The sequence below is a fragment of the Dendronephthya gigantea genome, unplaced genomic scaffold (assembly GCF_004324835.1).
Source record: "Dendronephthya gigantea isolate DGI-Jeju-01 unplaced genomic scaffold, DenGig_1.0 000127F, whole genome shotgun sequence".
NCBI classification, from domain to species: domain Eukaryota; kingdom Metazoa; phylum Cnidaria; class Anthozoa; order Malacalcyonacea; family Nephtheidae; genus Dendronephthya; species Dendronephthya gigantea.
The window spans coordinates 525,022-538,006 of record NW_021163137.1 but is presented as its reverse complement, the minus strand read 5'-3'; the positions used below and the strand labels follow the sequence as shown (position 1 = coordinate 538,006).

Here is a 12,985-nt window from a genome sequence, read left to right as displayed (position 1 = left end):
GTTCTTTAAATTTTCAGTTTTATATCGAAGAGCTTACTTTGTTCAATGCGAGCGCTGGTCAACAACAATGCAAGGATGATAATATATTTGTAAGTACATATGCCTTAAATTTTCAGTATTAGGACACATTTTACGCAACGATGATAACTGTTGTATCACCTGCTTCAAAAGAGACATCATATATACTAATATAGCGTGTAATGGGTAATATCCAACTGATCTAATAATAGGGAACGTGTTTGGAATATTTGTTGCTTTTTCAGTTTAATTCATTGATTGTAATATTTGTCTTTGACGTTGGAGAAGGATTTGTCTTGTTCTAACCGAGTTGCTGCATTACAGGAACTCTATCAACCAAATATACATTATCGCCTTATTTAAGAGTGTGGCAAGTTCTAAAACGGCAGGCTTATATAGTGGTGAAAAAATGTTAAAAATGTCTCTATTTCCTCAAAGTTTTCTGTCTTCATATGCATTATATTCTTCAGGGTTTGTACATTCAAATCCCTCTTAAATCGAGTGTACATGCACAGTCATAGATTATAAATGATTAAATTAATCTTTCTCTATACGTATATACAATCCATGTGTCATTTATTTATAAGTCAGTAAGATTTTTGGGAAAAAAAAAGGCCCATGCAAGGTCGTTCTGAACTCACAAGTGGAGTAAAAGCGTGTAAATATTTACAATATTGATTAACTCTTACGAAATAATGCGGATTATCTGCAATTATAACTCTAATCTTAACGGAAAATCTGCAAATGTATTCCTAATCCCAGAAATTAGGCGTCAGACAAGTGGACATGTCTCCCGTCAATTGACAGTCGCGTGAGCATTCCACACTCGTCGGACTACAAACGTGATGAATTTTTTCGTTTTTTAATTAAAATCTCAAGGCTGGTTTCAATATATATGACTCATTCCATCATCACGTTGTACAGTTGCCATTCACACTTATCATTCAGATGCAACACAAATGACGCACGACTTTTGCCTGCAGGCTGTAGGCTAGGCATAACCATTTCTTAGCGTATGTAAAGTCTCAAGACATGTAGTAGTAAAGGCAAGATCCTTCTTAGAATATACCCCTTTCAAATTCAGTTGTTTTGTGAATGCAGTTATTCATATATAAATATAAACGATCCTTTTTTTCTAATAATGCAGACATCAACTGCCCAGGAGCCGTTTTCAGAGGGATCAGGTGCTGGGCCACCAGGTAAATGTTGTGAAAAACTTTGTGCATTTTACCCACATATGTTTTCTAGTAACACCTGCTATTTTTTTCCAAAAATATATCCGAACAAACCTATAGTGTATCTCAACTTATTGTTTGAGTTTCTAGTTCATCAGTTCATGGGAAACGTGAGTAACATGAACATCAATTTAAACGGTGCCTAAATAATGCAAAATCAAAATTTTGAAATGTTAAGCTTTATAATTCGTCTTAGTTAACATGTGATAATTTGTAATTCGTTGTACATGTTATTCGAAATCTGACATATAAAAACCGAATTAAAAAAATAATAACAAATTACGACGTATGAAATAGTACAGAAATACGCCGAATATTTCATGTGAAGACCAGCCTTAAATCAGTAAATATCTTAAATATAAAAGATTATTGCCCGCAAAGGCTGGATTACGTTTATATAAACTGAGATTTGGGCGTTGCCTCATTCAAACCAAATAACGTAATTAATCACTTAAATCTGTTTTAAAATTTAGAGTTGGAGTACACGTGGACAACATGGACAGCTTGTAGCAAAACATGCGGAACGGACGGAGTTCGACGTCGTATAAAGATGTGTTCAAGGAAATCCAGGGAGGAAAGACCAGAAGAATGCCAACAAATATTGCAACTATCTGAAGAACAATCTTGCAATAATATTCCTTGTCCTGGTAAGATTGAAATGACGACGACACTAAATCTGTCAAAAGTGAATTTCCAATCTATGGAAGAAACTTTGGAGTGAAACAATTGAAGTATTGATTACCTTCTGTAATCAGGGGCAAATACTGCAATTTCATTGGTGAAGAGGAGTGTGATTGATCATTAATCGCACCCTTTCAATTGTGTTTTAGTATTTTTCCTTAAAACAAGTTGATTACAGAAGGCATATAATTAATAAGTAATAGAACGAATTAAGTCGTGCAATTAATGGCAAAATCATACGCGTGATTAACAAATCAACTAATAGCACTCCTATTCGTTCTATTACCATTATATGGCATTATTAATCGTTCTTTTATTATCTGTATAGGGAAGTGTCGACAACGTTGTATAAATGGAATATGTGCGGCGAAAAACAAGTGCAAATGCAAAAAAAATTATTACGGCCCTAATTGTCGTTATAAGAGAGGTTAGCACTGCCACTGTATTCCTTAATTACTTTCTTTAATTGAAAATAGAAGTGTGCGTAGTCTGGTGAATTGATTCCATTCACCAATGAATTCATTCTCTCATGATACAAAGCCGTCACAATATACAACGCAATTATGTTAAATTAGTGCGCACAGAAGTAAACGCAATTCAAGCAATTCCCTGACGAACGTGAGATACACATACAGTGCACATAAAAGCAAATATGACCATAAAATAAAACATAGTTATTGGACTAATAGATAAAGATGTCTGAAAGACGTATTCCATTTTTAACGTCTTAATTAACCTTGTTGGCAATCAACATTCAATGTAAAATTAAGCAATAAAATATTTTATATTTCTAGCTTCACTCTGTAAACCAGCCTGCAGTAATGGTGCTGAATGTAGCAAAGGAATTTGTAAATGTCGACAAGGATTTTTCGGGAAAAGTTGTGAAAAAGGTCTGCTGTCTCTATTTAGATATATTTTTGCATAGTTTATTGTCCAACGAATCTATCAACACTCTGTTTCTTTTATTCTAGCAAAGTGCTCTCCAATGTGTCAACAAGGGGGTGTTTGTACAAAAGCTGGAGTGTGCAAATGTCTACCTGGATTAAAACCCCCACTTTGTAAATGTAAGAAGAGATTTTTTCCTCTTGTATCATTATAAACATACATGAATCTCAGCTCTTTACAGTGAGGCATTACAGAAATTAGTGACCAAATGGCTTGGACACAATTTGCATTTCATCCATACATAATGGCCTTTACAATAAAATGCATTGATTGAAAATATATAACATAAAATCATCACAGATTTGGAGCACTGTTTTCCGACCTCTACATCAATAGAGAAACTCTTTAATAACTTTTTTGTAATCAAATCTTCTCACTTTCCCTTCTGCATTTCTTCAATCTTCACCATTTAAAAATATGTTACTTAAAGTTTTGCTGTTTTGGCCACATCCTCTCAACATACTTCATATAATAACTCACAATCATAGGAATATTTCAATTCCAGATAGTTGATTAATTGATGTGCACTATAGTTGAAGTTCATTATGTATGGGGTGAAATGCAAATTAGTACACATGCATTTCTTTGCATCATACTCTCATGTCATGCAATGTTCCGGTAATGTTTATTTATAAGAAATATATTTTGCAGTTATCATTCAAATCATTGTTAAAACAAGCACTGGTACTCATTAAATGCACAAGGGTAAAGGGTGCTCATATACAACTATAAAAAAGACTTAAGTTCTCCTCAATTTTAAAAAAATCCCCTTGGAAAATGTTACCACTAATAATAATTTTAAAAACCTCTCTTTTGTTTCCCATCAGCTGTGTGTAGACCATCATGTATGAACAAAGGCATTTGTTTTATGCGAAATCGATGTCATTGCAGAAGGGGATATTTTGGCAGACGATGTCAATACGGTGATTAACTTTAAATTTTTTATATTTAAATATTGTTTACAATACTCATACATAAGAAATTGCAATCTTACTTCATAAAATGCAATGTATTATATGAAACAGAATAAACTATTATTATAACATATGGTGCAGCAGTCTTCATGCACGTTTAACCATCTTAAGCTGACTTTTAGATAAACGACCTTTACTTGAATCAGCTTTGTTGTTTATGAATTTTCAGGAGAGAACACATAGCAAAATAAACAAACTAATATAGCTAGTATGTAGTATCTATGCAGAATCTGCATGTTCAAGATATATGAGACATATAACACTGACTAATAAACCTTGCAAGTTGAAGCATCAAGATATAGGGCACTTTTGCACTTTTCGAAATTCCTATCTGAGCAGGTCCAATTTTGTAATTAATAAAATGCTGTGAAGATTTTTAATGCCAGATTATTAGCCACAATTGCACTAGCAGCAGCGATAATATAATCTGCATAGAATTAACAACTTATCATGGCTTATGCAAGATGCAATAAAAAGATTTAAATTCAACCAAAACTGCCTCTGTTATTTAAAACGTGAACTACGATCGTTAACACACGGAACACCGTGTTCGAATTCATCCTATTCAGGTGTTCAGAGTATAAAAATGGATGAAAATTTGCAGCATAATTATGGTCAAGATGGTAGCGGACATGCACAATTCACACAAATATTAGAAATAATGGGACGAACGTTCACTAAATTTTCATGGAACTTAGTTGAAAAAATCTACAGTTTTCGCCTACGCCAAGAACGAGCTACGCTTTAAAACTGACACTTACCCACGTCTTGGAGGTCTCCAGCATGGACGTTTAACATTCTAAAAACAATTCTTTGCATGGTGCGGCAGTATATAAGCTATGGTTCTATTACTAAAATCACTGGTTTCTAAATAATATATTCACCTTCAGTAACCAGTATTATTGAAGTTACCAAGGTAACAACCAACAGATCGACTAGCCGGATTGGTCAATTTCTCGCGTCTAAATTATTCCGCAAATTTGGGCTAATGCGATCAAAAAATGTCCGCATTGCTGGTAAAATAAAAAGTAAAAACCAATATAAAAGAACAAAAAATCCGACAATGTTGACTACCAAACTTCATTTGGATTTTCATATGACGCTTTCTATCAACTACGTTGGCCCAATTAGATCCAGGTACATTTAAGGTACCTCGTTAGTTGGCTCGTCTTTTTTAGCTTATGAATGGGTGAGATAATAGTCGCCGTTACAGAAACATGCTACATACTATGTAGGTACAATAAATAGCAGCTTCAAGACTATTTTTTGGTTAATGTACGACATTCTACCCAACGGAGTATTTATTCTTCGAATTATTTCGAAAATTTAAACCTGGCAAAATCGATCCTTTCTGCAACGTCTAGGACTCTATAGATAACACATCGTTGCTGAGTTGTTTGTTGGCGTACTTTACACACTTACCCTTACAGTATTTCCAAATACGTCCCTGATTTCATGTAACAAAGGATATGTATAGATACATGTTTAATAGTTTTATATCTCCAACCGTTAATTATCCAATCAGAAAACTCATTTTGTATTTCTAGGAACATTACGCATCTCGATTTGATACTGTTGTATTGCACTTTTCATGAATGCGATAATTTCCTTTCATTACCTCTTTCATTTCGCTTTAAAATTATCCGTTGTTGGGTATAACTTTGATTACATCTTAGTATTCCTAAATTGAGGACCTCTTTAAAAATTGTTTGTTCCAAAAGCAGAAATTTTATTGTTTTTCAAGCATTTTTAGAACGGTTGAAAAAATGTACTCTCCGTTGAATAGCGCTATCCAGTCTTTGTACAACCGGCCCCTGTAGTATAAATTCGAGCTACAAACAGGTGCATGGGGCAATGCAATGCATTGGGGGGAAGGGGGACAGTTCGAGGCTATCAACATATTCCGCACAAGGAGAAGTGATTGTTTTGTAATGATGATAGTTCTCGGTAGATGCATATACTCCGATAGACTCGAATAAAAAGCTGGACAAACGCAAATATATGAAACGGTTTTTCCCATATCGAATTCAAGCGCTAGGAAGGGATGAAATATCCCAGCGCTTAAATAGCAGCACGCGTCCGAGAAACATAAACCCAGCCCTGCTGTCTAAACCAGGAGCGTAGCAAAGAAGGGTGTTTGAAAATATGGCAATTGCCAACCATTCAAAGAGTGTAGCAAAGGTAGCAATCGCCGTATTTGCACAATCGGCTATTGTAAATTTGGCATTTGCCAGAAGGAATATTTCATATTTGACCCGAAGCCAAAGATTTGCGTGTTTTGAGCTATTTCAAAAACCTCTTGATTTTGAAATTGTGTACAAATTCCCATGACCAAATAGAATCATGTTCTTTGGCTGTTTTTATGGTCTGGTCAAATTTCTGATAGCGATGTTGTTTGTTTCTTCAGCTGTATGTAGGAAAGTGTGTTTGAACGGAGGAGTTTGTTATGACAACAATAAATGTAACTGTAAATCAGGATGGACAGGTGATACATGTAATGTTGGTAAGATATTTCTTATTAATGTAAGTATACGTATATGCGTAGGAAAGGTTTTTGTAGGAACGAGGAAATAAGTAGCTAAGTTTATAGTTAGATCCTTAAAACTGGGTAAAAATCCTCTTTTCCCGTTATCTTTCAGCGATATGTCATCCAAAATGTCAAAATGGAGGGAGGTGTAGATTTCCTAACCGATGTTCCTGTCCGAACAAAACAAGTGGGACATATTGTCAAAATGGTAAGTACTTTTTCACTGCGTTAAGATCTTCCCTGATCAGGTGGTTCATTTCTTCTCTCTCTATAAACCTACCAGTAAGTACCTCTTTCTCCCCTTTCATATTTTGTTCTGTACTTCTGTTGGCAATGACAAGTGCCAATGGCTGCCATTTAGTCTCGTCTGACTGCAAATATTATATATCATTATTCCCGTAATGGTTTGTGCTATATCACTTGTGCATGCTCATCAAATGAAGCTTCTGGGTTAAGAAAATAATATAAAGAAACTTGTACGAATGTTTCCAATCAAACGCCAAAATTGTGTAAATCTGCACGACTCCAATAAATATATTAAAAACAGAGTGATTTAAAAAAAATGAATAATATTCGTTCGAGCATGTAAAACAATGTTCCATTCAGTACATTTTAAGACACTAAAAAAGATCTCGAACACACGCTGTTCTGTTATTATCAATGATAATTCATAATATACAGCATATGCTGTACTACGGAATTGTTTTAATCATTGGAGGAAACCAGGAGACAATTAGGCGCCTTCGAAGAGAAAACATAATTCTTGAATCCATGTATACGCCTCTAGCTTGTTTCTTTCAAAAGTGGCGTTCGAGTTCTCTTGCAATCAGTACAATTCCATTCATCGCCACTTAATGACGTATGATGACTTCGAATGTATCATAATTTAGAAGATAAAATTAAGATTACCAATAAAGAGGGAAAAGCAGTTCAAGATTCGTTTATGGATCAGCTTCTTAAAAATAATTTTACGGAGCTAAATGTAACACAAGCATCTGTCACAAAGCAATTAAACTCCGTAGCATGCATTTTACAAGGGCGAAAATTGGAAAGTGGGGAGACGCCTCGGTTTGCATAGATTAGTTAATGCTTATGATTAAACTTTGAGTCACTAACGCTTCGTTGCATCTCCGCTAAGCGGGACCAGGAAAATAGTGGGTAAAATCAAAATATAAACTCTTTAACAGAACTTACCTCTTAAATATCTCTTAAATATCTTTTGATAAAATTAACATTAGTTACACGCCTAAAAACGATCAGGTTGATGCAATATTGATATGAACAGGATGGAACAATATTTTGCTGCCTACATTGTTCAATGTTGTTGACAAGTGTGAATAATATTGGCAGCACAACATTGCTCCATGCTGATAGACCGCAGGCTCAGAGTTTTTAGGCGTGTATTATTTAACGTTACAAAAGCTAGCTCAAAGTCGGTCAGCGATCAATGCAATTTATCTTTATATTTTGCATTCATTTATCAATTGTTTTATGTTATGGTTGGGCAATGGACTTTCAAGTTCACATTTGTGAAGACCATTTCTTATTTTTTTTATTTAACATTTTTCTTATTTAATAAACCTTAAATAAGAAACTATGGTATAAAAAGTAGGGGGGGAGGACAATTATATATTCGCCCCTCCTACCCCAAAAGTGGATGACAAAAGAAACTCCATATTTTAAAATATATCATTTTCTTTGTCTCGACTAAAATATTGTCATCATCAGGAGAATCATAAAGGAAAATCATGATGCAGATAAATCATTCTTCTCCTGATGTGATTTTCTAAACGTTTAGCTTTTACGGAGTTTCTATTGTTTTGTATTTAGTTATGATAGGTTAAAAATGGAAACATCGTTGTCATTATAGGATTATATAGTGACTGACCGACTCATATATCCTTATGTAATGTTTGACAAATTTGCTTTATCTAGCTTATTTATAATATATGTCTCTGCACGTCCTTTTTTTCTTATTTATTTACTGCAGAAAGCACGTATTCGATTATTACTGAACATCCATGCATCACTAGCAATATGCACTGATTGAATTGGACATTACGTGACCCGCGGCTGTTGGATGATGAGATTAGTTGACATTTATTCGTGAATGTTGAACGAGGGAATTCTGAGAAATCCAATGAAATTCAGTGAATAGTAGAATCATTTACTTTTGTGCTTTCACTAGCAATACTCGCGTGCAATCATGACTTGTTTTTTCATTTCAGACACATGCAATTAAAAAACATAATAAAATCGATTTGGTTTAATGTTCTTACTTATTTTTGCACGTCTCACAAATTCACTTCATGGTCCTGAGCAGTTTCCTGACATTCGTTTTATTCCATTTTAGTTGTAACATCAGTGCTCTGACCTGGTGCTTCCAAAAGAATACCGATTTGGTTAGAAAATTCCTTTTGACATTAACCTTAACGTTAACATTTGCATGGTTGATTAACTTATTCCATTAACGAAGCCATAAGGCAGAGTTTTTACCAAATCAATCTACTAGTCTGATGTCGAACAAAGGATTATACAATGAGAAACAATAAACTAGCTGTGTTACCTTTTGCAAGAAGCTAATTATGTATTGACCTTTTGTGAGAAAATATACTTTTGACGTTAGTCACATGCTAAACTATAAATTAAGAAATATATATAAAACGTTTAGATAAAACGTATCTTATATATATATATGTAAAATAGTATATAGGGCAAAATTGACTACTCTCTTTAAATTAAAAGTCTTTATACATTTATTCACTGACCATTGGAATTCACAGAATTTCTCTTTTCCATACTGGCAATTACGCGGCGATTAAGCATAAATTTCCATGGTGAAAAAGGAAAGTATTTCGGTTGTATTAAGTATTTTCCAAAAAATCAGATAATTATGTATCCGCCAAGCAGCTTTTTTAGTACAGAGAATTTATGGGTCGAACCGTGAAGAACTTTTTCTGCATACTTAGGAATTTGTTAGGATTCGTATAGGAATGCATGTGCATGTGTTTAAAGATAGAACATCCTCCAAATAATTTAAATTTCGAAACAAAACCATGCATGCATGCATTCGAAGCACGATATTCGTCAGTGACAATATTTTATTTCTGCTTTTGAAATATAGGTATATACCTAATTGGTAACGGATCGAGTAAGTTTAGAAGGGTGCTTATGCTCCCTGGCTCCGAGAAAACTTTCTTATTGGGCTGGGAATACAATTTTCAATTGCTTTCAATTTTCAGCTAGCTTTAATTACAGGCAAACCATGATGCAGCGAACCTAGTTGAACCAAGTATAAAACTTACTTGAAACTTAATTTAGCTTTAATTTTTCACCGATCCATTGTTAACTGCATTAAATCATAGTCACCATCGTCCATCCCCAACATTCTTTGACCCATGCATGCATCGGTGATCTCCACTGTCATGGACGCTAAAAAAGACGACATAAATTAAGAAAGTAAAACAATTAACACTAAATAGTTTATATAATTAACGCTACGCGGCTCCCTGTGTTATATGGATTTCTAGTGTATAATTTTGCGACGTGTATATTTTGACACTGACTGAACGTTATGAAAACTGTGATTGTTGTGATAAAAACCACTGCTACTGGTAAACACTTACCCATTGTTCCATTTTAGCAAACACGTCATAGCGTCGTTTCAAAGCATTTCGTTACATATTCTCTTGGTATACAGTTAAAATTCTATACTAATAGTGAAAATTGGTTGTGTTAATGTAAAATTAAAATACATTGCTTAAGAAAATATACTGTATAATTCTTCAGTTATAATTATCTGATAATTTCATTCAATTGCCCATAAGTTAGACTATATTCCTTCTTCTGTTCCAGTCAGACCTTATCTTGCTCGAGGCTTGAGTGAAAAACGACATAAGCAATCAGATTCCTGTTTTCTTTTCTTAATCCGGAAAGATTTTAACAACAAGGTTGCTCGAAAATATTTTAATTATTCACTTGTCAAACACGAAAATATTACATTTCCCATAAATTTTATTTCATCCAGTTCATCATCGTTGTCTTCAGCGTTATCATTACTCGACAAACACGCGAATTCCAATCTAGTTTCGAGTTTTACTGTCATTCCAGAGATTTAAATATATGGATTACATCATCATCATTCATCACTGAAGAAAAGATTTCGAAAGCATGAACATCATCCATGCGAACAACAATCGTAAATCAGTCTTCATCGTTTTAGTGTCGTGTTACTCGTGTAAGAAATTGCCAATTCCTATATTTATAATTACAGAAATATTATTGTACTTTAGTGAGAAATTTCAATATTTATTTTGCGGTTTTTCAAATGCTCTAATCTAAAAGAATTAAATGTGATGACTTAAAATCCTGTTATTATAAGCTGGCTTACCAATGCAGTGCATGCATATAAAGCTGGAAAAAACATGCAGGGAGTTGTTGCATGCCGACTGCAAATCTAATTTAATTAAACCAATTCTATTGGAAACATTTATAAAACGTATTTGTTGTATTAAAGCCTGATTTGTCTGCATTATTTTTTCAACTTTTAATATACGTTAGTTTTTATAACTTATATACATGCCTGCATGCTTGGAAGAGAAACTTAGTCGATTTATACTTTTTCTTTGTAAGAAGTGAGTTCAAAATCGTGACCTTGTTTCTGCCAATTAATACAATAAAAACAACTGTAAGATTAATCTCATAATCAATAATCCGAAATACCTGCATACTATAGATACACCCGAGGGCAGAGATTAAAGATATAAAGATTTCAAAACCATCATGCGCGGCCACCAAACGAATTAATTAACGGTTCTGAAATTCGTAAGTGAGCATCTTTCTATGTAACACACGCAAAAGAAATCTCTTAAATTAAATTAAATTAAATCTACAAAAATCATAGCTCATACATTTCCTTTAAGCCTGTTATTATTTGTGTGTCACATGCATGCATGAGGCACTACACTAGAAAATGCGAAAAATCACGCTATAGTAAATTACAAAATATTTCTGCACGTCATCAAAATGGTGTGGCAAACCGCAAACCTACATGTTTCCTTGCTCAGATTTGCGCATCAGATAAGCGGGAGAGAACTAATTAGACAAAGGAGACGTTCACTTTGTCCTCACTGCAGTGACCGACTATAGCCGGTATAAAATCGATGTATGTTTATTCATAATTTATTACATTTTTACATTTTTTCAGTGGCATGTACTCCCCGATGTTTGAATGGAGGTCAATGTTTAAGAAGAAATATTTGTCTTTGTTCTCATCGATACTCAGGATCTCGATGCGAAACACGTAAGTAACGACAACTAACCATCAGGTGAAATGGCTGTTTAATTTTTTATGCCGGCAATATCAAGAAATAGTTAGTTTACTGCAACTAAATGTTGTGTTCGTCAAATAACGGCGTATCACTTTTTTAGCGGTATGTCAACAGGGGTGCCGCAATGGAGGAACATGTGTGGCTCCAAATCAATGTGTCTGTCCTTCTGGTTTCTTTGGAAATTCTTGTGACAGAAGGTACGATCATAATTAAACAATACGTCACCATATATATATCTAATCTAATCCAGTAATAGTATAGAAAATGCATTATTTAACTGCTATAAGACCAGAGTGCTTTGCAACTCAACTCAAATGCGCGTTATTATTATTCTGCATATCAACCATATAGTAAGTGCCCATAGTCACCTTTGATATTATATATGTTCATCTTCATATGCTGTCTGCACAATTAATTAAGGTCCTGTATCTACAAAACACGTGTAGTTCCACAAAGGAGGACAGAATATATTCCAATTACTACAAGTTCAACAAAATGGTGTCTTCGATACCTAAGATGGGCAAGACCATGCAAGTGAGGTTTTTATAGGCGTTCTTTAAATATATGTTTGGTGCATTCATTGGTGGATATAGAGGCACATCTATTTAAGTTTTGTCTCTAGATTAAATTTAAAACACTAGCTCGGACTCTCAAAAATGTATAGTTTGAACGTGTATAGGCTATAGGTATATAGTCAATCTCTATATATTGCAATTATGATTGATGGTGTTTATTATAGGAGTCATGTTAATGTTCTCATAACTCATGCAATTACTTATAACCGACAATATATCCGTCCCAAACAACTGATACAAGACTAAATATCTAACGAAATATCTGTGTTTTTAGGACTGAATATCAAAAAGTACATATAACGACATATCGTACAATATACTACTGCAATTAAAGACGGATCTATATATTTGTGCTGGATAAGTTGGACCATCAAGGTGCTGGATAGACCGATAAACAATGCTAGGCATATAGCATCGAGACTCTTATCAGAATGATGAAGAGATTTCGATATTCCCTTCAAAAGAGTTCCTTCTATAAGATGTGTAATTGATATAACCCATAGACAGTGGACTCACCAAAGAGAGTTAGAGAATAGCACATGATGGTTAACATCTGAATGGTTAACATCTGAATAGATCGATAATATACCAGTTGACTATTCTAACAAATATCAAAGCCATATATTTTATTAGTGCATGTCTTCATAAGAAATCAATGTTTACGATATTATAAAGTGTTTTATGCAAAGCAGTTTATTAT

General features: G+C 33.9%; 2 protein-coding genes across 5 annotated transcripts in view; one reads left to right on the top strand and one right to left on the bottom strand.

Moving 5' to 3' along the window:
- LOC114535929 (tetraspanin-31-B-like) overlaps positions 1 to 4,713 on the bottom strand; it is a 22,659-nt gene extending 17,946 nt beyond the window's left edge. The window contains 1 exon segment of the mRNA XM_028557271.1: positions 4,615 to 4,713. The gene's annotated coding sequence lies outside the window, so the exon portion shown is untranslated.
- Positions 1 to 12,985, top strand: part of LOC114535927 — a 23,161-nt gene extending 10,176 nt beyond the window's left edge. Inside the window, exons 4-16 of one of the 4 annotated variants that reach the window (XM_028557264.1) lie at positions 18 to 89; positions 1,166 to 1,217; positions 1,727 to 1,900; positions 2,263 to 2,361; positions 2,729 to 2,824; positions 2,906 to 2,998; positions 3,707 to 3,802; positions 6,261 to 6,356; positions 6,493 to 6,588; positions 11,587 to 11,682; positions 11,811 to 11,907; positions 12,157 to 12,244; positions 12,560 to 12,985. In XM_028557264.1, coding sequence (XP_028413065.1) covers positions 18 to 89; positions 1,166 to 1,217; positions 1,727 to 1,900; positions 2,263 to 2,361; positions 2,729 to 2,824; positions 2,906 to 2,998; positions 3,707 to 3,802; positions 6,261 to 6,356; positions 6,493 to 6,588; positions 11,587 to 11,682; positions 11,811 to 11,907; positions 12,157 to 12,244; positions 12,560 to 12,565 — 1,161 coding nt within the window. In that variant the 3' untranslated portion in view covers positions 12,566 to 12,985. Of the gene's footprint in view, positions 1 to 17; positions 90 to 1,165; positions 1,218 to 1,726; positions 1,901 to 2,262; positions 2,362 to 2,728; positions 2,825 to 2,905; positions 2,999 to 3,706; positions 3,803 to 6,260; positions 6,357 to 6,492; positions 6,589 to 8,733; positions 10,485 to 11,586; positions 11,683 to 11,810; positions 11,908 to 12,130; positions 12,245 to 12,559 lie in introns of those variants that run through there. The other 3 variants (XM_028557263.1, XM_028557266.1, XM_028557265.1) reach the window with 3 other exon arrangements.